The 27,819-nt window shown below is 45.6% G+C and overlaps 1 protein-coding gene and 1 pseudogene across 2 annotated transcripts; both read right to left on the bottom strand.

Moving 5' to 3' along the window:
- Positions 1 to 605: 605 nt before the first annotated feature.
- Positions 606 to 27,339, bottom strand: Terf2 (telomeric repeat binding factor 2). 2 transcript variants are annotated; one of them, XM_057754259.1, is made up of 10 exons: positions 26,961 to 27,339; positions 26,768 to 26,863; positions 25,572 to 25,702; positions 16,596 to 16,682; positions 14,574 to 14,720; positions 11,948 to 12,054; positions 9,129 to 9,521; positions 5,287 to 5,372; positions 3,417 to 3,457; positions 606 to 1,858 (listed from the first exon to the last, which is right to left on the bottom strand). In XM_057754259.1, exons 1-10 carry the CDS (start codon positions 27,337 to 27,339, stop codon positions 1,700 to 1,702), a joined length of 1,626 nt encoding a protein of 541 aa, XP_057610242.1. In that variant the 3' UTR covers positions 606 to 1,699. The 2 variants fall into 2 exon arrangements, with proteins under 2 accessions (XP_057610242.1, XP_057610243.1); XM_057754260.1 differs by having other exon boundaries at positions 26,999 to 27,128.
- Positions 18,624 to 18,801, bottom strand: LOC130864203 (U2 spliceosomal RNA; annotated as a pseudogene).
- Positions 27,340 to 27,819: the final 480 nt, after the last annotated feature.

A 27,819-nucleotide genomic window follows, 5' to 3' on the forward strand; every position in this document is an offset into this window, starting at 1 on the left:
TCTGCCTGTCTCTGCCTCCTGAGTGCTGGAATTAAGAGTGTGTGCCACCACCGCCTGACCTGCCAGCACAATCTTAACATAACTTATGTTACAAGCAGTATTCATAGAAAAATTTACAGTTCTATAGAAAGCAAAGCAGTTATTTTAGGAGCCCTGTAGAAACAGTGAAGTCCTGTGGACACGTGACAAATGCTAGCCAGGGTATTCTGTATCTTTAATCCATCAGTCTCACCCTACTCCCTGGAAACAGCTTTCTAAGGATGGGATCTGAGGGCAAGAAATCAGAGGTGGAGAGAGGTCACAACTAACTACAACTACAAAGCACCTTGCTGAGCAGCTCTGGGTCTCACTGTGGCTTCTTGTGTTGGCTGGTAAGAGGGCAGGAGTATCAATGCACACATAGCGACAAGTTCTAAACCTGTACTTTCCACGCTTCAATTAAGCTAAAGACGAAATGGAAACTTCCATACACCTTTAAACTTGCTTAGCATTCACTCAGAAGACAGGAAGTAGGGATGGTTTAGTCCCTAAAGTAGTGCTTGGGAAAGGGAAAAATTGAGAAGACACGTTCACAGCATGGTGACATGGCATCCAAGGCCGCAAAGTGGCTTCACAGCAGCTCAACAACACATACAGCAGCTTGTCAACATCCGCCCCCCCCATGTGAATACACGCTGCACTGCAATCAGCCAGCAATGGAAACTTGAGAGCAGCAAGACTTTAATGGAGAATGCTACAAGTAGGAACAGTTCATTCTCATATTTAAAAAAAGATTACAGAAAACACTTTACTGAATTTTTTTTGTTTTTTGTTTTGCTAAAAAGACAGTTTTCAAGGGTGTCTGAGAGACAGCAAGCACAGCACTGTACAAAGGGAGAAGGGCATGTCGGACTCCGGTGCAAGACACAAACATAGCACGACTAGGGAGTGTGGGTGGGAGCAACCATTCAGAGGGTGAGCTAGGCATTGATTCAACCAGGACTGAATTTGAAGCTTTGTAAGTCCAGCATAATAAAGGGCTCCGAGAAGGGGGAGGATGGGGTAGGGAGGGGAGCTAAGCTTATCTACAATCACCATTTTATCAAAAACCACACTGTTCAACCACATGAGAAAAGCGCAGGACACACCTGCCACGTAGCCCAGCACACGGTAACAGCGAGTGCCCAGGCAGTCAGGTCCACGGCTGACAAAGTGGCTAAATGGTTCTTTACAAGGACTCAGATTCCACAAGAACTGAACATCTCTCATCGGGGCTCAGCACAGAGTGCCTTTCTTCTTGAGTCAGGCGGTCAGAACTCACCGAGGATGAAGTTCATTCCAGATAATGCTCACATTGCTGGATTTAACAGATCAGGGATCGTAAGTACTCACAATGGATTCCATCATTTCTTAGGAGAAGGTTCTATGGATGACTGGGGATTCAAGTTGAAGCAAACCACTAAAGGGAAACGCTAATGAGGTTCTGGCACTGTCTAAGCTGTGTGCCTGCGGCCTCTGCTGCAGACATGGGGCAGACCTGGCTTTGCTTCTCAGCTCCATGATCTCCGACAACAGTGATGGAGTATACGTGAGGCCTGCCTGGACAGAAAGGCCGCCTGCACGTCTCCTCTCAGTCCATCTTCTGAAAGAGACATCAGAGCATCAGCGACTATGGTTCAGAACCACACTCTTGAGCATCCTGTGGAAACGAGAGCCTTTTTCAGTTCATGCCAAGTTTCTTCATGGTCCTCCAGCGGTCTTTAATCATCACAGCTGTTCGGTTGATAAAGGGGTAGTTTTTAGAGATGGCAGCCCAGTTTCCTTCCCCGTACTTCTGCACTCCGGCCTTCACCCACTCGCTCTCTTCCACGGTCCACTTCTGCAGAAGAAAACCACCAGACCCGTCAAAACCTGCTGCCACTTACCTCTTTTCCAATGCACTGACGAGGTAATCGTCAGTACCCAACCTAAGCATGAACCCAACAGCAAGTGTAACAGTATAATCCAGGTGACGGTGGCGCACGCCTTTAATCGCAGCATTTGGGAGGCAGGGGCAGGAGGATTTCTGTTGCAAGGACAGCCAGAGCTACAGAGACAGACACTGTCTAAAAACAAAAACAAACAAACACGTGGTCTAAACAGCTAGAAGCCACCCATGTTCTAATACTGACACGCCACCCTTTATTGATAATCACTGCTGTGAGCGGCGGAGAGGCTCAGTGGTCATGACTACTTGCTGCTCTCACAGAAGACCCTGGTTTGGGCTCCTGCACTCGTATGGCAGATCACAACCATCTGTAAACTCCAATTTCAGGGAATCAGATTTCTCTTCTGGCTTCCTGGGCCACTGGACACACATGAAGGCAAAAAACACACTGAAGAAACAAACAAAAAAACCCTCAAAACGCTAAAAAAACAAACACCCTGAAACATTGGAACTTAAAACTAAGAAGTAAAAGGGCTGGAGAGATGGCTCAGTGGTTAAGGGCACTGGCTGCTCTACCAGACAGAGGTCCTGAGTTCAATTCCCAGCAACCACATGGTGGCTCATAACCATCTGTAATGAGATCTGATGCCTTCTTCTGGCCTCTTCTGGTTCTGCAGGCAGAACACTGTATACATAATAAAATCTTAAAAAAAAGAAAAAGAAAGCTGGGCGGTGGTGGTGCACGCCTTTAATCCCAGCACTCGGGAGGCAGAGGCAGGCGGATCTCTGTGAGTTCGAGGCCAGCCTGGTCTACAAGAGCTAGTTCCAGGACAGGAACCAAAAAGCTATGGTTTTTCAACCCTGTCTTGAAAATCCAAAAAAAAAAAAAAAAAAAAGAAAAGAAAAAAGAAAAAGAAAGCATCTGTGATGCAGCTCAGGGGTACAGTGTTTGCTAAGCACAACAAAACCCACTGTTTGAACTGTCTTAGGGGTATTTTTTTTAATATTTATTTATTATGTATACAGTGTTCTGTCTGCATGTATGCCTGCCTGCCAGAAGAGGGCACCAGATCTTATAGATGGTAGTGAGCCACCATGTGGTTGCTGGGAATTGAACTCAGGACCTCTGGAAGAGCAGCCAGTGCTCTTAACCTCTGAGCCATCTTTCCAGCCCCTGGATGTCCTTGGATGGAGACCTGGTTCCATTTCCAGCACCCACATCGTAGCTCACAACCACCTATAACTCCAGTTCCTGGTGATCCAATGCCCTCTCTGGCCTCTGCACACCCCCCCCCCACACACACACAGATAACCAACTTTGGTTTCCAGCACCATTACCAAGTGGCTCGCGAGCATCTGCTAACTCCAGCTCTGGGGATCTGACACCCTCCTCTAGATTCCACAGGCACTGCAGTCACATGCACAAGCCCACACATGTACAATTAATAATAAACTCTTACATGTAGGCAAAACATCCACACACACAAAGTTTGAACAAGTTCTTAATTACCTGCTTTCTTGCTAAACTGACTGACTTTTCTTCATTTGGTGCTGTTGGAAAACATGAGAGCATATTTAGTTTAGAAGAAAACATAAAACATCCCCAAATGGAAAACTTGATTAAAATTTCACAAGCACTGAAGGCTGGGAAGGCAGGTCAGCAGTAGAGTGACTGCCTAGCTTGAATAAGACGGAACTTGATCCCCAGAATGGCAAAAGCAGAACAAAATAAATTTCACTAATGTTGAGAATTAAAAGAGCATCATTAAAGAATAATTTCCTGTTTTTTATTTGCAGTCACGTCAGGCTCTGAGAACCTGCACAAAGAAGAGTTTGACAAATTTCCAATAAATTCTGTTTGAGTTTGTTTTTTTTTTTTTGAGACAGGGTTTTTCTATGCAGTCCCTGGCAGTCCTGGATCACTCTGTAGACCAGGCTGGCCTCAAACTCAGAGATCCACCTGTCTCTGGCTCCTCAGTGCCAGGATTAAGGATGTGAGCCACCACTGCCCGGTGCATTTCTCTATTTCTATTAGAATACAAAATATGTAGTGGGAAAGATTCTAATACCAATACTAAGAGCTTTAGATGTGCTTACAGAAAGTAAAATTTCCTATCCTATACATGTATGCTCAGCATACACAACAAAGAGAGCCTTTCATTTTAAGAAATACAGAGCTAGGGAGATGGCTCCATTAAAGGCACATGCTGCCAAGTCTGATGACCTGACTCTGTTATCTAGACCTCACAGGGTAGGAGAGAACAGACCCTGCAAACTGTCTTGACTTCTACATGCATACATGCTACCTCCCCATCCATACACAAATAAGGAAGTAAAATAGAAGTAAACATTTTGGTTTATTTTTTCTTTGGTTTTTCGAGACATGGCTTCTCTGTAGCTTTGGAGCCTGTCCTGGAACTCATTCTGTAGACCAGGCTGGCCTCAAACTCACAGAGAGCCACCTGCCTCTGCCTCCCAAGTGCTGGGATTAAAGGTGTGCGCCACCACTGCTTGGCTAAATTTTTCTTTTTAAAATATTTATTTATTTATTATGTATACAATATTCTGTCTGTGTGTATGTCTGAAGGCCAGAAGAGGGCACCAGACCTCATTACAGATGGTTGTGAGCCACCATGTGGTTGCTGGGAATTGAACTCAGGACCTTTGGAAGAACAGGCAATGCTCTTAACCTCTGAGCCATCTCTCCAGCCCCTTGGCTAAAATTTTTTTATTTTTATTTATTTTTTTTTTTGTTTTTTCGAGACAGGGTTTCTCTGTGGTTTTGGAGCCTGTCCTGGAACTAGCTCTTGTACACCAGGCTGGTCTCGAACTCACAGAGATCCGCCTGCCTCTGCCTCCCGAGTGCTGGGATTAAAGGCGTGCGTCACCACCACTCGGCAAAATTTTTTTAATACAGGAGACAAAGGCGGGTGCACAGATCTGTGAGTTTGAGGTCAGCCTAGACTACATAGTGAGATGCTGTCTCCAAAATAAACAGAGAAATAAATGGGTGAGATAGCGGATGGCTGTAATCCAGCGCTCTGAAGCTCATCAGCTGCTCCACAGGTCTACAGACAGACTGCACTACATGAGACCTTTCTCACCCCAGCACCCTACCAAGGAGGAAAAGGAAACACAGGGAGCCAAATGCAGTTACATGCCTGTGATCCCAACCTGGCAGGCAGAGGCAGGAAGATCCTGAATTTAAGAGCAGCTTGGGCAACACAGCAAGAGCCTGTTGCAGTAAAACCAAATGCAGTCTGATTTCTGACGATGCCGCTGTCTCACGGGGACAGAGGGACCCGCAACATGAACGTGACAGTAACAGGCATCACACTTCACCAAACATGCCAAGAGGGCAAGGGCAGTCTGGGGCTTACCCTGAACATCAAACAGCTGGTCTTCTTCCGCCCAAATTTCCTTTTCTTCAAGCCCGTTAGGACTGTTCCACTTGTCTTTGGATACTCTAGGGGAGAGCAATGAGGAGAAGCCATGAGACACTCCCTTCATCACGAGCTCAGTTCTCTCAGGGGTCATCACACAGTGCTCTAGTTCACTGTCACCTTCCCTCGGCCAGCCGGGCATCTCCACGTGACCACCTCCCAGGCTGCAGAGCCATGCCTCAAACTGGGCTCTGGGTAAAGTGCAGCACCATGCTGCCATCTCCTTCAAAAGAGTTTTAATCTCATTTGTCTACTTATTCTTTGTTTTTCGATAGGACTGTACTGTGAACGCAGGCTGGCTCCTGCCTCTCCCTGCTGAGTGTTGGGGTTACAGGTATGCATCAACATACCCAGTCATTCGGTATCCTTTAAAGGTCTCAGCATTTCTCTGACTGAGAAGTGCAGTCTTGCCTCTCCTTCAGGGCCATGCTCTAGTGCATTTACACTGACTTGGGCACCCTCCCTGTTCCTGAGTTAAACTCAGATACCTTGTATCAGTATTACACTAGGCTTTTCTCCTCCAAAAGCCAACATTACAGAAGCATACTGACTGGGCACTGTGGCACATTCCTGTAATAACAGTATTTGGGAGACTAGTGAAAAATCACAAGTTCAAAGCCGCCTGAAATATGAGTCCAGGCCATTTCCTACCTTGGCTCCGCCACACCATTACACCTGCGGCGGTGGTCCTCAACCTTCCTAACGCTCTATCTTTTAATACAGTTCCTGTTGTGCAGGCTCTCAACCATAAACACTTCATTGCTACTTCACAACGGTAAATGTAAGGGTCTGATATGTGACCTCTGTGAAAGGGTCATTTGACCCTCAAGGTTGAGAACAACTGCCCTACCCAGGCTCTCTCTGCTCCTTACCTCTGCCTAGGAGTACCTTCCCTGCTTAGGAACTTGTGGGTCTTTTTCTTTTCTTTTTTCCTTGTGACAGGATTGCCCAGACTGGCCTTGAATGCGCTCTATCACTGAAGCGGACCTTGGTCTTCTGACCCTTCTAGCTCCACACACGTGCCACCACAGGCACGTGCCACCAGGCTGTATGTAGTGCTGAGGGCCAAATCAAGGCCTTCCACACGCTAGGCAAACATTCTACACACTAGGCGGCATCCTCAGCCTAACACTGCCATTCTCAATGACACCTCTAAGTACTGATCGCAAAACAGAAAGCCTCTGCTCCCATCTGCCAGGTTGCGGCCATCCAAACCAGTCAAGGTTTCGCCAAAATCCTCTCTGTAGTTAACAAGTACCGATCCAATATTAGGACAACGTACGCTGTTAATTGGGACTAGATCTTGAGAATAGTTTACTTGAAACTGAGTGGCCCCACAAGCCACCCTTCAGTTCTAACGTGGACTGTTTACAGACAGCTAAGAACTAGGCTACTGTTTTTTTCTATTTTCCCAGTCCTGACAGTGAGTTTGAACCTTGGTTCCTGTGGGCTATCATTTGCTAGTAACCTGTCTTACTGGAACTCTCACCCTGCCCAGGAGGGATTGCTGAGGCCTAAGCACGTGTAGGGTCCTGCTGACTGCGGAAGGAACTGACAGCAGTCTTCCTAGCTGTCAGTGCTGTGACCCTGGGCAAGCCAGGCCACTTCTAGATCCTCCTCCTCCTCACTTACTAAGTCACAGCTTCATAAGCACTGGTCTAGTAAGGACTTGTCAAACAGCCTGCGCTGCTGGGTTTTATCCTGGAAGCTTTGTCCCCTTTCCACTCTCCAAAGGAAACCTTAACCTTTAATGTATACGCGGCCTACATACACTTAGGGGGTGTCATCCTGTACAGAGACCTTCTAAGAGTCCCTTTAACTTGATTAATAAACTCCTAGCAAATACTGTGTTCAAGGTGCTGTAGGGACAGAAAAACCTAGGCATACAGTCTTGCTTTTCAGGCAGTTTCCCCTAACTCTGCCTTTCTATGCTGGATCCTTCTGGTCCTATCTTCCTCACACTCTCCCTGCTTACCTGCAGCTGTCTCCAGCTTCCTCCCCGCCCTCAGTGGTGCCCCACAGGCCTGGGAACTTATACTTAAAAAACAACAACAAAAAAGCCCAAAACAAAACCTTTAAATGTGCCCCCTGCAGTTTGAGGAGCTAGCTGCCTGCCTAACGGACTGCGGACTTAGGACTTGGCCGGCTGGCCTGTCGCTGCTGCTGCTCGGTGACGGAGCCTCAGTGACTAACATCTGGTTCCCGTGCCCACACGAGCTGCAGTACTGTCTAGAACTCCTTTCCACACGGCACCACGACCTTCCTACTCCTCCAAGGCCAGCTCAACACCTCTTCTTGTGCAGGATGCGGTCCACCCAACACTTGTGTAAGCAGGCTCAGGAACTCTCCCCCAGTTCACAGGGCATCCCACACACATTTCCTGGTGCTGGGCTCGCTAGGTTTGCCATCTCTGTCGCCTCTACTGGCTTCACAGCCTGCTGGAAGTAGCTACGCTCCATTGCATTTTATTAACAGAAACAGGCAGCAGGTGATTATACCAACTCTTGCTGCGCAGTTCCCATCAAACTTCAGACCCTGGACATATTATAGCACGGGACACTTCTGCAACGGTCATACATACTCCTATTTCCAATCCTACCGCATCCGCAATGCTCTTGTTTCTTCAGCTGCTCATGGGGGCAGTGTCTACATTTCATAGGGTTTCTGTGAGAAGTGAATGGAGGACGAGGAGTGTAGAGCTGCATTAACTACGTCTGCCTGCGACTCGTTTCTGCATGCAAGAGTGGCGCATACAGTGCAATTCTGTCCGGAGGAAACCACGTTATCACAGGCCATGGCCTTCACATTGCAGGTCAGAGCACGGCTCTCCAAACAGTCACAGCACCCAGCAGTGTACAGAGATGGCAATGGCCTTGGAGAGCAGCGAGGCGGACGACTTAGACAGGGACAGCGGAGAAGAGCTCACGGGGAGCTAAGAGTGTCAAGAGAGGCAACTGATGTACGGGCCCAGCTGTGGTGCCAACACCATATAGATTAAGACCCCGAAAGCCCAGGTTCGCTATTTTCAGCTGTGTGACGTCAGGTGAGCTACTAACTTTTCTGAGCCTTCCTCAACTACACAACAGGGCTAACATCCTCTCACAGAGATAGCACTGGAGAGTCAGCGAGGTAACACATGGAAAGCTGACAGGCAATGATGGAGGAATGACAGTTCACCGTGGAATGAGAGGAAGTGAACGCACAGCAGGAGAAACAAACAGCATGTTCCAGAGAGAGAGAGAGCAGACCAGTGCTGCAGGGTGGATCCACGCAGGGCAGAAAGCAGCCAAACTCAAAACCTGGGCTGGCAGTCACGGTGGGAATAAAATAGAATTAACATATCCTAACCACTGCTCCACAGCAACTGGCAGAACATGAGATTAGGAAATCTTTACTGAATTTGCTGAGTCTCATACGCCCATAAAAAGGTACAAAACTAAGTATTCATTCTTTCATAAATATCAAGTATGATGAGGCCCAACTCAGACAAATTTCACAAATAGACTAATAGTCATTGAAGCACTTAGATTGACAGGCAGAAGGCTCAGAAACCCTCCCTCCCTACTCACGCCCTAGGGCCGTGCTGTGTAGCCTACAGTGGGGCTTGGGAACTCAGGGACTGCTACATTGTCACTCCCTACTCCAGTCTCATTCTAGCAGTCTGAGCAAGCCTTGGTGGAGAGCAACTTAGCTGAAGTAACTTCATTCACGGAAGCAAAACCAGGCCCAACCAGGACCGCCAACCAGCCCCAAAACTGCTACAAAGAAGGTCTTCATACTTGGGATTCTTCTCCCCTGTATGGGGTTGGTTGAGCGCTCTGGACTTGGATGGTGATGCGGACATGGGCTCCGGGGAGGAGTGGAGGCCTGGGCTGGGCTCAGAATTCTGGCTGTCCTCCTCCAAAACCAATCTGCTTATTGTCATGCGATTGTTCTTGGGCTGCAGTTCTGAGCCTCCCTCACCCTCGGTGAGAGCTGAGTTTTCATTTTCATCTTTCCTGGGTCTCTTGTTTTTGTGGGTTGGTGATGACGGGGATGGTAGATTAGGAAGTACCAGATCTTTCTGGTCCAGTTTTGCAAAAGCTGCTTCTGAGTCTTGTGCAGTGGACAGAGCTTTGAAAGCTGCCTTTAGAGTCCTGATTCCGATGGTGGTTGGAGGTTCCCGAGGCTGTCTGTAAGAAAGCATACAGCAGAATCAGTCTCCCCAGGGTGGAAACACATACAAGTAAGCAGGACCTAAGACTCTCCATCAAAACAAAACAAAAATGGGTGGGGTGGGCCTGCTTTCTCTGAACAGCTGTTGTTCATAAAAGCCTTCACTTAATGAACATACATCTAAGTTGTATCAATTTTAAATTCCAAACAAGAGAACCTTACAGAGGTCAAGGCCAATGCAATTCTCTCCAGAGGTCTCCAGTCTGTCTGTAATCAACCCTTTTACAGCCTGTACGATCAAAACAATGTTTCCCATTATGTAAGAGCTCTGAGCAGTGCCTGCCAACCACATCTACCTGGGAAACCAACTGACACCACTACAGTCTCACTGGATCTCCACTCTCACAGCCAATCCCCATCCAGCTCTCATCTGGGGAGCAACTAATGGTCTAGACCCACACTTAGAAACAGTGGCTTGAGACTACGGAGGAAGTGCTGTGCCGTGTGATCTGGAAGCAGTGAGACTGACGAGTACAGAGATTTTATTGATCCTTTGGAACAGCTAATGAGTTTAGAGTAAAATCTGTCAGAAAAGGCCAACCTCCCTGATAAGTATAGCGAACTGTCTAACAAATACAAGGCTGTTTTCTAAAACCAACGTTCAAAAGTCACAGAGGACCCAATTCAGTCACCAGCACATACGTCAGGTGGCTCAGGATCAGCTGTGTATAACCCCAGCTTCAAAGTCCTCTCCTGGATTCCACAGGCACCCATATTCTCCATACATGCTCATGCACAAAATTAAAAAATAAATCTGAAGCCGGGCGGTGGTGGCGCACGCCTTTAATCCCAGCACTTGGGAGGCAGAGGCAGGCGGATCTCTGTGAGTTCGAGACCAGCCTGGTCTACAAGAGCTAGTTCCAGGACAGGCTCCAAAACCACAGAGAAACCCTGTCTCGAAAAACCAAAAACAAAACAAAACAAAAAATAAATCTGTAAAACTTGAGCAATCTAACCACACACACAAAAGGACATCTCGCACACAAAATCTGAACTCAAGCTTTGGAATGTTTAGATATTCTCAGAAAGTAGCAACTGCCAAAACCAGGAAACCTGGCCTCACCTTTCCAGTGTCCTGTTTGGGACTGTCTATTTTAGGACCCATTTGGCCTCTGTATTTCAAACCAGGGTACTATGATCCAGATATTGTTTCAGTGAGTCACGTGTTGACATTTAACTCCTGGTTTGAAGAAGGGGCCCCAGCAAGTAACTAGGATTAGAAAAAGCCATCATGGTAGAGCCCCAAGAGTAAACTACCAATGTGCTCGAGGTCGGGGAGGCAGAAGCGCACGTGTGCACCTCCCCCCCAATCAAATGGCATGCCAGCAAGAAGGTTATCACCACATCACCACACATGGCCCTCAAACCTTTAGTTCTGAGCGCTAAATAAACTTTTTCTCATATGGTTAATAAAAATGTACGAATACATAGGTCCCCACAAGAGTCTACACTTTTGACTTTCATGTTATGTCACCAGACTTAAGATTCCAACTGTCTTTTTTCTTTTCTTATTTTAAGATTGATTTATTTACTATGTATATAGGTTTCTGCCTGCATGTATACCTGCAGGCCAAAAAAGGGCACCAGATCTCATTACACATGGTTATGAGCCATCATGTGGTTGCCAAGAATTGAACTCAGGACCTCTAAAAAAGTGGCCAGTGCTCTTAACTGCTGAGCCATCTCTCCAACCAGGCCTCCCCACCCCCACTTGAGACAGGGTCTCACTATATGTCTGTCTCTGTCTCCCAAATGCTGGTATTAAAGCTATGAACCACCAGAGGCAGGCAATCTCTGAGTTCAAGGCCAGCCTGGTCTACAGAATGAGTTCCAGGACAGCCAGGACGACATAGAGAAACTTTGTTTCCAAAAACCAAAAACAAGCAAACAAACAGAAAGAGCTATGTGCCACCATGCCCAGCTTCACTATCCAGTCGGGCTCAGTGGCTTACGCTGCAGTCCTAGCACATGGGAAGCAGAGGAGGACAGAGTTCCTGCACAAAATGGGCTACAAAGTGAGGCTCTGTCTCCATAAAATGAAAGGAGTGTGCACATTTGTGTGTGTGTGTGTGTGTGAGAGAGAGAGAGAGAGAGAGACAGAGAGAGAGATCCACAAGTTATAGGTGAGATAGAGAAGTAAAAACAGAACCTTTGGGGAAGTGCCAATCAGGATCTTCTCTCGGAGACCCCAGAGGGCTAGTCTCATTTTCCCAGGCCATGTCCTCACAATGGTATGTCACCACTCACAATGGTATGTCACCACTCACAATGGTATGTCACCACTCACAATGGTATGCCAATAACCTGGTGATGTTATCAAGTCTGCTAAGAGAAACTGGCCTTGCTAAATGCTTTCCCTACAATCACGAAAGGACACCCTCACCTTGAAGGCTCTCTTAGTGGTTTGTCCACTGCCTCTGGGACTGGCTGCTTTTCTTCCTTCGCAGCACTTGAAGCAGCAGATTCGGATTTCAAAGCCTTTTTGGCCATCTGGGAAAGGAAGGGTGTCATTAAAAAGAGGAAGCCAGAAGTTCATTTAGTGTCTACGTCTTTCACCAAGAACATACACAACACAAAGCAACCCATTTACAAATCCAACCCAGGCACTGGTAAGAGGACACAGATGGGCACGGCATCATGTGGGAAAACTTTCAACTTTCTCTTCCTTACCATAAAACAACAACAGACCTACCATAGACGGCAAGGTACACGAAGGAGAACTCTCTTACTCTCTTGCATTGACTGAACCTTCCAACCTCAGTCCTATCTAATCCCTGGTTTCCAAGTCTCTTCAGGAGTCAAGTATAAAAGTTAAATTTCTTCTCCTATTTCTTAAAAAATATTTTTTATTTTCTCATGTACCACACCCCATGGAGGTCAGAAGAGGTCATCATCATACTGCCTGGAACTGGAGTTGCACATGGTTGTGAGCCACCTTGTCACCTTGTAGGTGCTTGGGACCTAACTTGGGTCCTTTGCAAGAGCGGTCACGTGCTCTTAACCACTGAGCCATTTTTCCAGCCCCCCCCCACCTTTAAGGCAGGGTCTCAGTATACAGTTCTGGATGCTCTAAACTTGACAGACAGACCAGGTTTGCCTTGGACTTACTGTGATTTTTCTCTTTGTTTTCCAAGTGTGCCACCATGCCTGGTTCAAATTGTTTTTTCAAACCTTAGGATAACTGACAGATAGGAATGATTTTTAGTTTGTGTATGTAATGTTTAACTATATCCCCACCAATGTTTTGTCTTATTGACAACTATTTGAAAATCCTTAATATTACACAGGAAACCCTAGGCAGGTCATTCTTGCCCTAACTCTACTCATCTGCCCCCTCTACTCTTACGTGTAGACTGCTCCATTTATTTCAGGTAATCTGTGACTTGGCGCCTTAAGAGATGAGTTCTATTCTCATGTAATAAACAGCAGAATTTTTCAGTTACCCAGAACGAAAAGGAACGAAACACACCCAGACCAAAGCTCCGCGCCCAGACGCTTCCTGGCTAGCTACGCCAAATCCACCTTTACAAGTGACCGAGACCTGTCCACCGGCTTACAGGACCCCTCACTGCCTCACTAATAGAGGCCTCAGAACCTGCATTATGACAGACTATTGTTGTGTTTGTTTGTTTTTCGAGACAGGGTTTCTCTGTAGCTTTGGGGCCTGTCCTGGAACTAGCTCTGTAGATAAGGTTGGCCTCGAACTCTGACTGCCTCAGTCTCCCAAGCTGGGATTAAAGGTGAGCGCCACCACCCCCAGCCAATCACAGGCTATTTTTAATATTATCAAAATCCTGGGGGCTGAAGAGATGACTCAGTTGTTAAGAACACTGACTGATCTTCCAAAATTCTTGAGTTTAATTCCCAGCAACCACGTGGTGGCTTACAACCATCTGTAATGAGATTTGGTGCCCTTTTCTGGCCTGCAGGCATACATGCAGACAGAACACTGCATGCATAATACATACATACATAAATCTTTTTTTTTTTTTTTTTTTTGGTTTTTTTTCGAGACAGGGCTTCTCTGTGGTTTTGGAGCCTGTCCTGGAACTAGCTCTTGTAGACCAGGCTGGTCTCGAACTCACAGAGATCCGTCTGCCTCTGCCTCCCGAGTGCTGGGATTAAAGGCGACATACATAAATCTTAAAAACAAACAAACAAAAAAACCCCAAAAATACAAAAAACCAAACCCAAACCTGGTTCCTTAACTTTACTCTAGATCAAGTGTTTTAGTATTAAGCTACATCTCCATCCATTAGGTTCTTTGGATAGGGACTGGCTGTGTAGTCTAGGCTAGCCTCAAAACTCATGCTCTTTCTGCCTTACTGTACAGACTGGTGATTGGGCCTCACCACGCAATCTCAAGTCCAACTAAAGGATTATTGCATAAGGCCAGTGGAGCACTGTGGCCCATACCTTTAATCCTAGCACTTAGGAGGCAGAGATAAGTCGACAGTGTGATGCCAGCCTGGTCTACACTTTCCCAGGCTACCACAGTGAGACCCTATCTCAAAAGGGGCAGGGGTAGGCTAGAGAACAGCTCAGCATTTAAGAGCACTGGATACTCTTGTAGAGGACCCAGTTTGATTCTCAGCACCCACATGGTGGCTCAATAACAATCAGTAACTCCCAGTCCCAGGGGATCTGACACCTTCTGGTCTCTATGGTTCCTTTGGATGGTATCATACTTCCAGTCTCTCCTCCCCCAACCTCACGTCCCCATCTACCAACTCCCATCACTCCACGTCTACCTTTCAGCTCAGATTCCACTGCCTGTGGAAACCAGGACTATAAGAGAATGCTCTACTTCAGCTACAAGATTAGTCACACGTAAGAGTCTAAGATGCAAAGGAGAGAGAAACCAGGTATGTTCTGTCTGCCACAGCCAGGAGCTCATCTTAGGGATTTCACAGGCACTTAAGAAAGGTAGTGCATATAACCCAGTCAATGTCACACCATTCTTTTCATGCCAAAACATGGTTATGGGAAGAGAAGAGGCCAAGGCACACCGTGAGGAGGTAGGGCTCTGTGTCATCCAGGTGGCTCTCCAGGAAACGCAACATCTTCTGCTGGAAGGTCTCATAGGAAAAGTTCTGGATAACAGGGTGGGCCAAGTTCTTTTCTCGGATAATGTTCAGGAGATCAGTTCTTAGCTTCTACACGAAAGATTGACGTTTTGCAACAGGAGAAAGGAAGAGAACAGGACAACATCAGGGCTGAGCTGAGACAGAATATCACCAACACATCTGCAATACTGTCAGACAACTCAGAGGATCGGCTGATGAAATCATGGTTCAGCCACAGTGAATGAGTTACTATGCAGCTAGTCACAAAGAGGGACAAATAAGCTCCATTGTATGTTAATAAAAAATCATGGGCTGGAGAGATGGCTCAGTGGTTAAGAGCACTGGCTGCTCTTCCAGAGGTCCTGAGTTCAATTCCCAGCACCCACATGGTGGGTTCTAATGCCCTCTTCTGACGTCAAGTTATCTATGTAGATAGAGCACACACATTCTCTCTCTCTCTCTCTCTCTCTCTCTCTCTCTCTCTCTCTCTCTCTCTCTCTCTCTCTCACACACACACACACACTAAACAAATCTTTAAAAAAAGGGAGAAAAAAGCAAAAGAAAATCCCTTGCTACATTAAGAGGAAAAAAAGGGGGTAAGTGTTCAGAACGGTGTGTCAGTGTGAAGAGCCTGCCGTGTCCCTCAACAGACAGAGGAGGAAAATGTGCTCATGTGTACACAGACAAGACTTGCCCGTAGACAGTAGTGTCTCTGAAACGGTAAGAAGGCTGCTTCTGAGAGTAGGTGAAGGGCAAAGACAAGGGGATTGCCACTTAACTTTTATTATCCCCACTTCATCTTCACGTGTGTGTGACTGCCTGTGGGCATGTGTCTTTGTGTAACAGCACAAGGATGACGGTCAGAGGACAACTTGCAGGTGCTGGGTCTTGGGGATGAAACTCAGGTTGCCAAACACTTTTACTGATTTAACAGGCCATTAAAATATTGTTTTTGAATTTTGTACTATTACCCATTAGCTCTTCAAAGATAAAGGGGCTTTTGCTAGGCATGGTGGTGCATAGTGGTACGTGCTAGGCCTTTATTCCTATCACATGGGAGACAGAGGCAGGCAAAGATCTGTTAGTTTGAGGCCAGCCAGGTCTACATAAGTTAGTTCAACAACTGCCACAGCTACACAGAGGCTCTGCTTCAAAACAACAACAGAAAGGATAAAGTGGTTGTGAGCATGTTTGGTGGCAGGGCTCAAACTTGGCACATTAGGTAAGTGCCCTACCATTAAGAATATCCCCAGCCTAAAACTAAGTTTATAAAATAATACAAGCTGGGGATAGAGAACCCAACTGAGGCTGTAGTTCAAAATGTCTTCCACACTTTTAACAGGAAATGGAGTTATTAAGTCTTTTCCAAAGTAGCCCCCAAAGTTCACAGGGCTAACATTCATATAGACAGAGCTACAAGGGCCATACTTTTTGTTAAGTATCTGGTACTGATTACTTGAATGTTCTATCACAAAACTGACAGAACAGGAAAAACAAGTGGTCTGAAAACCCCGCCTGGGACACTGAAGCCAGAGTCTGTTACTTTAGAAATAAAAGGATGTGGGACATTTCTAAGGCAGTCTCACTGTGTCTTAGGCTGACCTTACACCTCTACATAGCCCAAGGCAGGCCCCAAACTTGCAATCCTCTTGCCTAAGGCCTCAGAAGTTGTGATCAGAGAAAAGATGTTGGGTATTTAAAGGCGAACACTTAGGTGATTTTTATTTTTTTTATTTTTTTTTGGATACAAAGTCTACTCTAGTTCTAGCTAGCCTGGACCCACTATATAGACCAGGCTGGCCTTGCAAAGATCGGCCCGCATCTGCCTCCCCAAGTGCTAGAGTTAATGGTGTGTCCTACCGCACCTGGGATAAGTGACAGTCTTACAAAGAATCCTTTTCTTACTGCTCCACAAAAGGCAGTGAGATGGATTAAGTCACAGAAATAAAAATATATCAAATTTACCTGAGTTGTAGGGTCCTTGGACATGTATTTTTTCAAAATTTTTGAAGCCTTTTCAAATTCTTTGTTTTTGATACAAATAATGACAGCCTATAAAAGGGAGAAAAACTTCAAAGTTTTGTAATGACAGATGTCATTAAAATATCAAATATCAAAATATCAAAACACACTCTGCTGAAAAGCATCAAATTCCTGTACTTAAAAGCCAACATTACTGCTCAAGCACTAAGAACAACCACAAGTGTAGTTTTTCTTGTTTTCAATGCCCAGGAGAGCAAAATTGGATCTCTTGGGTTACAGACACTTAACCAAACTGAGCTGGACTACCTAAGGAAAGTCAGAAGGCCTTCCATTCCAGAGGCTCAGAATTTCAGGAGCACAGAACAATTGATTCCAATCTTGGTGAGAGAGGATATAATATGGGAAAATGGACAAACGCTGTGCTGACCACAGCATTCAGCTGGTTCTAGTTAGAAAAGGGCTGAGGCTAATTCTGTGGAATGGGAACTAAGCCTCTTACACCATAAATGCCAGCTAGTTACTCTCGCTAGAGTGTGCGGGGAATTCCTGAGACTGACAGCTCGCCCACAATGGCAGATTTGAAAACGATCAAGAGTCAGGTTGGACCAGATGTTCCTATCAGCCACAGAGGAATAGGTTTCTGTAAAGAAACCCCGAGAGAACATACACACAGTGAAAGAAAGGGGACTTTTAACATGCTAAGGAATACAGCAACCCAGGGCAGATGAAACTGGTGTCAAATGCTTTTGAACAAGCAGGCATGTCTATAAATTCTTGGAAGATGCAAAATTAACCATCTGTTGGTGTACAAAAGAGCTCAACAATAGCCTGGAATGGAGTTTAACAAAAGTTTATTTATCTAGGTATAAACTCACAGAAAGAGTAGCGATTCGCAGTCTTTTGCATGTGCTGGGAACTGGAACTGAATCCAGCAGCCAAGAGGCCGACACATGCTTTCGTGTGCATTTATAATGCATGAGACCGTGCCCAAAGTAGGCCAGTATCTTAAAGGCTGAAGGGGTTCTCCACAGCACCATCTTTTCAAATGACCATGTTTACTTACACATCATTTTCAGAATAAATACTATTGTACTAACTTTCTTAAAACAACACAGCTTTTAGTTTTTTTTTTTTTAAGATTTATTTATTTATTATGTATACAACATTCTGCCTCCATGTATGCCCGCACACCAGAGGAGGGCGCCAGATCTCAGTACAGATGGTTGTGAGCCACCATGTGGTTGCTGGGAATTGAACTCAGGACTTCTGGAAGAGCAGCCAGTGCTCTTAACCGCTGAGCCATCTCTCCAGCCCCAGCTTTTAGTTTTTATAAAGCCATATCAGTTCTATTAGGTTTAACTGCATTTAACTTGCACACAGCAAAACTGTTTGGGGCATAAATCAACAAATATTAATACGCCCAGACTTCTATAACCACAAATATAAAAGCAATACTCCCTTTTTAAAACTGTTCTTTTTGCTACTCTATCTTTGCAATATTACAGGAGTAAAGGGCACGACTTGCTCTTTTCAGACAGGGTATTATCACATAAAACTCAATCCTCCTGCCTCAGCCTCCCAAGAGCTGGGATTACAGGCATTCACCAGCAGACTGAGCTCCAGCACCAGTTGTATTAAGGACATTTCCTTTACTCAGCACAGTGCCCTCAAGTTCACCCGAGCTGCTGGCTGTCAGCAGTTCAGTTTCTTGCCGCTGAGCACTGCTGTATAGTTTAGGATATAGCATAGTTATCCATTTATGTATGCAACAACATTTGGATGGCTCAGTTTTTGGTCATTATGAACAGAGATGCAAAAACACAGGTTTTTATGTGAACAACTCTTCAACTCTGAGGTAAATACACAAGAGTAGGCTACACAGAGCAAATCCTGTTTCATGGGGTAAGCAACAAACTGTTAAGGTAGAGTAGGTGGACCTCTTAGCATTCCGTCAGCAGTGGGAACTGTTTCAGTTATCCGAATCCTCTCTAACATCTTTTAATATCCCCACAGGAGTCCATAGTTCCTGGAGGTACAATACCAGGCCGATGCATGTAGGGAATAGAGGAAGCTCCTACGCTATCTCCCAGCTCTAAAAATCCACTTACATAATGTTCTTGGATAAAGGAGAATGTATCAGATACTGTTGAGAACAGTGACCTGTTCTTAGCCAAAAGGCTGAGGTGATCCCATAGTACTTAACTGTATAGACGTATCATATCCATGTTCTAAAGTAAAGCAGAATTTCTGGAGCTATTTATAAGCTTGGTCAGGTCATCTAACTGGCTCCTCAGAACAGGCAGGGTTGTCTGCTTTGGTGGCACTGGACACTGAACCTAGGGCTTACACCGACTACAAAAATGAGCTTTAGTCCCAGTCCCTTGTAAATTGAAAAAAGTAATTTTTAGGGCTGGAGAGATGGCTCAGTGGTCAAGAGCATTGCCTGTTCTTCCAAAGGTCCTGAGTTCAATTCCCAGCAACCACATGGTGGCTCACAACCATCTGTAATGAGGTCTGATGCCCTCTTCTGGCCGCAGGCATACACACAGACAGACTATTGTATACATGATAAATAAATAAATATTTTTAAAAAAAAAAGTAATTTTTAGTTACATGCATGTGGACATTGGTGGATTTGTGTGAGCACTGGTGTGGGGAACCAAACCCAGATCCTCTGCAGGAGCTCTAAGTGTTCATAACCACTGAGTCATCTTTCCAGTCCCCACATAGTAAGACAACAAAAACATGTATTAGCCAATTGGAAGGTGGAGGCAGGAGGATCAGTAGTTCAAGGGTCATCTTTCAGCTACTTATTAGCTATGGATCAAGCTCAACAAAGAGCCTTGTTTTATCTCAAAAGAAAACAAAAAGAAGATAATATAGTTTTATTGTTTAAAACTTTACCAAATCACAGGGCTAGAAGCTGGCTCAGTGGTTAAGAATACTTGTTCTTGTAGAAGACCTAGGTTCAATTCCCAGCATCTACATTGCAGCTCACAGCTGTAACTCCAGGTCCAGGGGATTCAATGTTCTTCTGACCTTGGTGGGTACCAGGCATGAACATGGTCCATAGGAACACAAGCAAGCAAAATACTCAAACACAGAAAAATAAAATACATTTCAGAGCTAGCAGTTAAGAAAACTGATTGCTCTCCCAGAGGACCTGGGTTCAATTCCCAACACCCATATGGTAGCTAACAATTGTCTGTAACTCCAAGATCTGAAATCCTCACATAGACATACATGTAGGCAAAATACCAACATAAAATAAAAATAAGTAAATTATTTAAAAAACAAAACCGACTGTCTACAAAGTAAAATTTAAGCCAGAGACAGCTATACAGGTAGATTGCCTTTAAAAAAATTAAGTTTCTAGTGGAGCATGGTGGCTCACAGTTATAATTCCAGCACTCAGGAGGCTGAGGAAGGAGGATTACCAAGAATTCCAGCTACAGACACTATGTCAAAAGAAAAAGCAAGCAAAACAAAGAATTAAAGTTCTATGAATGTATCTAACATACCAGCATTCCTAAACATAACATTTACAATCAACAAATCAATTTAGAAAGCAATAAATAACTTCTAAAATCACACTTATTTTAGAATGCAGGTGTTCATGCATCCCTTAGCTCACATGTGGAAGTTCAAGGACAATGTGCAGGAATACATTGTCTCCTTCCACTATGTGGGCTCTGAGGATGAACTCAGGTTTGGCAACAAGCACCCTCGCTCACTCAGCCATCTTGCTGGCCCAAAAACTAATCCTTTTCAGTCATACAAAGAAACTGCCAGGCATGGTGGCACACACCTTTAATTCCAGCACTTGGGAGGCAGAGGCAGGTGGCTCTCTGTGACCTGGAGGTCAGCCTGGTTTACAAAGCAGTTCTAGAGTAGCCAGGGCTACACAGAGAAACCCTGTGCCGAAAAACCAAAAATAAATAGTAAAAAAAGAAAAAAAGAAGAAACAAAACAACAAAAAAATGGGGGAAGGGGAGACCACTGTGGCTCAATATAAACCAATAATAGGACTTTCTCTTTCCTACCTTTTATGCCCCCAGAGTCTATGTCTGACACTCACTATGTAGGACTAGCCTGGCCCTGAACTCATGTCAGTATGTCAATCCTCCTGCCTCCACCCTTTGATTGCTGGAATTAGAAGTCTGTGTGGCTTCATACCCAATGGAAAAAATGGGTTTGTTTTTTTTCCAAGACAGGGTTTCAATTGTGTATCCCTGGCTGTTGTGGAACTCAGTCTGTAGGCTGCCTGGCCTCCCGAGTTCTGGGACTACAGGTGTGCACCACCTCCGCCCAGGGTGAAGGGACACGTGTTTACCAGGCTCCTCAGAAACTCCTGTTCTTCTTTGACTTCAAACTCTTTCTTGGGTGGTAGTACTGGGAACTGAATCGAGGGTCTGGCAATGGCGGAGCTATCCCACTGACTGTTATTTTTATTAAAATACCTTCATTACATATTTTGTGTGTCCACAGTGCACACAAAGGTCAGAGGAAAACATGTGCTGGTTGTTTCTCTCCTGCTACCATGTGAGGCTGGGGTCTCAGGCTTGGCAGGAAGTGCTCTTACCTGCTGAACCGTTTCACTCTCTCCCTCTTTTTTTAAAAAATAAGATCTGATTAAATTTACCAGCTGACCTTGAACTTGTTCCAGTCTCCTAAACAGTCTGGATTTTCTAAAGGCCCTCGTTAGTCCTGCTCTTACATCAAACATTAACAAGCAAACTCTCATTAAAACAAAACAAAACAAAACAAACCCTTTTTTATTAGCACACACCTTTAATCCCAGCACTTGGGAAACAGAAGCAGGAAGATCTCTTAGTTGAGGCCAGCCTGGTCTACAAAATAAGTTTCAGGATGGTCAGGGCTACATAGTGAAACCTGGTCTTGAAAATAACCCTCAAAGAGCCAGGTGGTGGCACACGCCTCTAACCCCAGCACTAGGAAGGCAGAGGCAGGCGGATCTCTGTGAGTTCAAGGCCAGCCTGGTGTACAAGAGCTAGTTCCAGGATAGGCTCCAAAGCTACAGAGAAACTCTGTCTCGAAAACTAAAAAAAAAAAAAAAAAAAAAAAAAGAAAGAAAGAAAGGAAAATAACCCTCAAAAAACCCATTTTTGTGTGTATGGATGTCTGTGCACCAAGTGTATGCAATGTCCGAGAAGGCCAGAAGGGGGGCATCAGATTCCCCTGGGACAGGATTTACAGCATGCTGTCAGGCACCATGTGGATACTAGGAATAGAACTAGGAGACCCTGGAAGAGAAGTCAGTGCGCTTATCTACTGTGTCCAACAAGCAAAACAAGCAAATCTACCTCTCCCCACCTCCCCAGACATGGTCTCACCATGTAGAGAAGATCCACTTGCTTCTGTCACCTTAGTGCCGGGATTAAATACACACACTACCATGCCTGGCTCATACTCTTCTTAGTCACATTAAAATCCATTGATCTTGGCAATCAAAGTGGCTGGCTCAGTGGGTAAAGAAGTTTGCTGTATAAGCCTGAAGACCTTAGTTCAATTCCTAACCCCATGTAAAAGTGGAATGAGAGAATCTCTTCATGAAGTTATGCTCAGATCACCCTACAATGCACATGCACACACATAGACATACTAGTTAATAAAACAGTTACTAGTGTAATTCACCAAAGCACCAGCACTTCACTCGCCATGCTGTGGCCCTCACTACAAAAGCCACCACACTCAGACGTTCAAAATAGCGTCTGGGTGTTGTTACAAAAGGAGTTCCGGCCTCCCGGGTCTTCTGAAAGACTTTCGGAGACCTCCAGAAATATCTGAACATGAACTGAAGCTCTAACTTATTTGATTAAACTTTTTCACTTTGAATTACCAACAATCCTTCTTCCATCTTACTGTGGCAGGGTCACACAATCAAACCCAGAGCTCTCAGACCAGTTTGTCCTCGAGATTCCATCGTCCCCTTCTGAGGCTGGGTTACAGTGCCACCTGCCCTTCCAGCATTTACATTGGGGGACTCGACTCCAATCTTCACACTCACATATCAAATACTTAACTGCCAGACCCTATTTTAATACGCCTTAAATTATTGTGCCCAGTATGATTTTGAGTGTCTTTAATTTCAATGCTTGGGAGGCAGAGGCAGGAGGCCTCCTCAGTTCCAGACCAGCCTGGTTTACATAGCAAGTTTTAGGTCAGCCAAGGCTACACAGTGAGATCCCGTTCAAAAACAAAAAATAGTAAGTTATTAGAACACTTTCCAAAGCTTAAATGAATCTAGGCAGCCCATAGTATTTTATAAGATGACCATTAAAAGACTCTAGGACACTAAATGAGAAAACCAGAAAGTGTTGTTTAGTAACCAGGAGATGAAAGTAGCTGTGACCAAGGCTCTAAAGCAGCCCTCGGTGATCCTGACCTCCCGAACGGGCCCAAGCACACACTATCTCACAGCTGGTTTAGAGTGCAAGTCCTGAGCCGATTTCTCAGACCTGAGACGGGATCTTAGTAGCTGAGGCCTGCTTGCAAGTCAAGAGCCTTCCACCTTAGCCTCCTGAGTACAGGAATTTCAAGTAAGTATCATCAATCTCTGCAGTAGCTGAGTCTTGAAATGACTGCAATTGTGTTTATTTATTTTTGCAGTGTCGAGGATTGAATCCAGGGCCTCTCACAGGCTAGACAGACACACAGACTACCACTAAGACACACCACCAGCAACTCCAGCTGATGACTATAACCTTATTTAGGTCATCCTGGGCTGGAACCACTCAGTAGGCCACTAGCTTCCAGACCTTTGGAAACTCAAGGCTACTAGTCACTGTTTCAAGCTGCTAAGTCTTAGAGTAATTTGTTATATCAAAGTAACAAATATAGTAAGGTCAGGGCTAGGAATGCAGTTCTGTAGTATAGAGTGCTTGGCTAGCACATGCTCAATAATTGTAGCTGCTGAAGGTGTGCAAACTTCAAAAGGTGTAACAAGAATTTAGTGAAAAAAAACAAACCAACAAACCAGAGGGCAGCCAGGCATGGTGGTGTATGCTTGTAATCTCAGCACCCAGGAGGCAAAGGCAAGAGGCTAAGAGGGTAATAAGTTCCAGGCCAGCCTGAGCTACACAGTGAGACTGCCTCCCCCTTGTCCCCTGTAAACCACAGTAATACAATAAGTATAAGACATAGGCTGGTAAGTCAAAAAGCACATGGAAGTCGACAGAAGAAAATGGCTGACTACTTTAGAGGAGTTTAGATCCCCCCCCACACAGAGTTTCTCTGTAGCTTTGGAGCCTGTCGTGGAACTAGCTCTTGTAGCCCAGGTTGGCCTTGAACTCATAGAGATCCACCTGCTTCTGCCTCCCCAGTGCTGGGATTAAAGGCGTGTGCCACCAGCGCCTGGCTGAGATTAGATTTAAAAAAAAAAATTTACCTGGTGGTGGTGGCGTATGCCTTTAATCCCAACACTCAGAAGCAGAGGCAGGCAGATATGAGTTTGAGACCAGCTTGGTCTACGGAGCTAGTTCAAGGACAGCTAGGGCTGTCGTTATTCCATTCTATGTATATGGGTGGTGTGTGGTCTGCACACTCTCTGAGCACTACAGGATGCCTGACGCTCCAGAGGGCCTGGAACTGGCGCTATAGTTACCAGCTGCTATGCCAGCAGTGGGAACTGAACTTGGGTTCTTAATCACTGAAACCACTGAACCATCTCTCCAGCCCCAGGGAGTTTAGATCTCACTGACAGATGTTACAAACAAATTTTTAAAACACAAACTTTATGACTTAGCTGGCTGTGGTGGTAAATAAAGCCTATATTCCTAGCACTCAGGAGGCTGAGGCAAGAAGACAGAGACTGAGACCACTCTATATATAGCTAAGACCCTATCTCAAAACAAAGTCCCCCAAATAAACAAAAACAAAGGAAGAGACCCATATGCTTAAGTAATAAAATTATATTGTATGCATGCCTTCAAAGACTCCCCGGTAAGATAGACCAGATGACAAACTTATGGTCCTTGTTTCTAAAGGGACTGAACGGGTAACTCTGGACTAGTGACATTTCTTCCCGTCAGAACCTGAGCCGTTCTCAATGTACCCTTGGGTTTCTCCTCCATCGCTAAGGACTTTCCTGCATTTTACTCCTGACACAAACCTGACTTATCTATAGTAAAAATCTATAATGGGCTTATTCTTCCTTGAACTGAATAATAATTATTCAAGCATTCTTTGCAAAACTACCCAGCAGTTCCTGCTCCAGGTCCTTAACTGAGCAGATATGTGTACCCAACACACACTAGACTTTTTTACAAACAGGATATTTGAGTACCCTGTACAAGGTCAATGTCTTCCTTGTAAAATAAGGCTTTCTCCCTCCTCCACCTCTAAGACCTCATCCTTTTCAGGAGTTCTCTTTTCCTCTGTTACCCTTAACTTTCCTTTACCAAGGCAATACGGAGCTGCCGTTCTTCCATCCCCATCCATGCATCTGCTTCCGTGGCCGCAGCCTTGGCTACTAGAGAAAAACCCACCTCCATGCTTCGAGAGTGCTACCTGAAGCCATCTGACCCTGACAAAGTGACAGCCTCAAATCCCTAGACAGTCACTGACTTTGATGTTCTAGAATACCATCTGCGCTGTTCTTCTCTAGCTGACTTTGATTCTAGTCTGATTGCAGGGAATAGCCATTTCCGGCTTGTTCTAGACAATGGTGCCCAAACTCAGGACCAGAAATGCTTGGAGCCTCTTCTCAATGCTCCAATAACTTCCAAAACATAAGTCTTCAAAGTCAATCCCATTCCCAGTACAATGGTCTCTCCTGCCAAAGCCACAGAAGACCAAACCAGAGAAGAGTATTTCCCAAACCTCAGTGTTACCCCCCACCCTGCCTTCCCTCTACCAACACAGAAAAGTTGCTAGAATGTAGCCTCAAAAACTCCCAACTTTGTTACATGAAAAAAAATATTTAAAAAAGTGTCTTACAGCCTTTTTGACCAGTTTCCTACTGGATTCGACCACTGCTTCTGTCAGTGTAAATTCTGTTTTAATCATCTCCAGGACATTGATAGCTGATTCCAGGGGTGTGAGCTCAGCCTCCATATCAAAGGAGCAGTCTAGGACAAAACAACAGTTTTCACTTTAAGCGCCTCCCTAAGGAGCAGCAAACACGTCCAAAAAGTATATACAGTTATCTATGGAAGCATGAAGACATGCAAGACCCTTGTTTATATAAAAGATCATGCAAACCAGGCATTTAATTCTAGTATTCAGGAGGCAGAGGCCAATCTAGTATATACAGTGTGATTGACAGGGCTATGTAGAGAGAGCCTGTTTTAAATAATAATATAAAAGGGCCATGCAAACCCAGGAATACTTGCAATTTGCCAGGTGGTAGTGGTGGCGCATGCTTTTAATCCCAGCGCTCAGGAGGCAGAGGCAGGTGGATCTCTGTGGGTTTGAGGCCAGCCTGGTCTACAGAGCAAGTTCCAAGACAGCCCAGGGCAACACTGAAAACCCCATTTTGAGAAAAATAAATAAATAAACGATTTGCATTTATTTTGCTTATGTGCTTGTGATATGGTCCAAATTCAAATCAACCTATTCTATTCTTGTTTGTTTTTCGAGACAAGGTTTTTCTCTGTGTAGCCTTGGTTGTCCTGGAACTCCTGAACTCGGAGATCTGCTAGTTCCTATGCTACCACACCCAGCTTCAAACCAAGGCATCTCAATACTTTTCAACACAGCTAATTATAACGTAAACATTTACCTCTAAAATCCAGAATAGCACATTTCTCAGATACAAGTGACCAACAATGAAGACAGTTTGTTAAGCAGCTACCATGTTCAACTGGTGTGTGTGTGTGGGGGGGGGGGGTCACGTTCTACTATGGGAAGGAAGGGTAAGGATATATCCTTAAGGATGTAACTTACTTTTAGCAACAAAAATGGGCGTGCAATTAACAGGTGGGAGAAAACAAAAAACACATAAAAATCAGCCAAGGAACCTTAACTGGAGAAACTAGAACTAGACAATTCAACCACCGTTGAATGAAAAAGACCTCTGCGGTGGAAACACTTGTGCACTTTAACCCGGATTCTTTCAGTTCCGGATGTTAAGTTTGAAAATAACAAAACCCTACGTAAGTGAGCCCAGAAAAGAACACAAAAAATAGCCATACCTAAATTTTCCCCTTCTTCAATGCGCGACAGGCACTGCATAACTCGCAGCAACCGGGACACCGTATGCTCCTTCCCCAAGGGCCTGACAAGCAACGCTGGGAAAGAAGACATGGTTGGCTCCGCGAGCCCCGGACCCCAAAGTGTGCCCCACAGACCCTCCTCCTCCCCGCGCGGCCCCGGGCCGGCCCTCACCCTGCATGATGTCCCGGATCTGCCTGAAGTCCCCGTACCGGCTACTCCGAAAGGCCCGCAGCGCCTCGTGGAAGTAGAACTTGAGCACCCAGCGGTTGACCGCCTCCTCCAGCCGCGTTTCCCCCGCGCCCCGCTCCGTCGCGCCTCCCAGCCCCGGCTCGTGCCTCCCCCGTCGAGCCCGCCCGCCACTGCGCGACGCCCGCCGGCCCGCCGCCCGCCCGCCGCTGTCGCTGCTCCCGCCTCCTCCCGCCATCGTGCCCGATCGCCGTGCGCCCTCCCCGCCCTCCCGGCTGGGCCGTTTCCTTGGCTGTGACGCCATCGGGTCACGCACAACGCCCGGGCCGGAAGCAGGGCCCGCTGTCCCGGCTCCCGCGGCCATGATACGGACGGGGCTTCCAAGCCGCCCGCGGGCTTCTGGGAGGGAAAGGACCGAGGAAGGTGTACCCCCTCCTCTTCGGCCTCCGTAGTTCCTGTTGTGTTTGGCGCAATGCCTGCAGGGGATTGAAGTCCACGTAGCCCCGCCAAGCGCGTTGTACGCGGGACACTGTGAAGACTATGAAAATTAAGTGCATGCATATTATTAGACAATTTCACAATTGCAAATTGTGAAAAGCCGTGTAATAGAGAAAAGGTTTCTTTGTTTGAGACGGTCTCACTATGAATCCCTGTTTGGCCTGGAACTCATGATATGGACCAGATGGGCCTGGAACTCTGCCTTTGCCTCTTAGTGCTGAGATTAAAGGCTAGTGCCTTTATTTTTTTGTTTTAATGAAAAAAAAAATTTTTTTTAACTTGGATTTTTTTCTCGGAATAAATTGAGGTCCTCGTGATTGCAGAGCAAGCACTTTATCAACCATGC

The sequence above is a fragment of the Chionomys nivalis genome, chromosome 21 (assembly GCF_950005125.1).
Source record: "Chionomys nivalis chromosome 21, mChiNiv1.1, whole genome shotgun sequence".
In the NCBI taxonomy this organism is placed as follows: Eukaryota; Metazoa; Chordata; class Mammalia; order Rodentia; family Cricetidae; genus Chionomys; species Chionomys nivalis.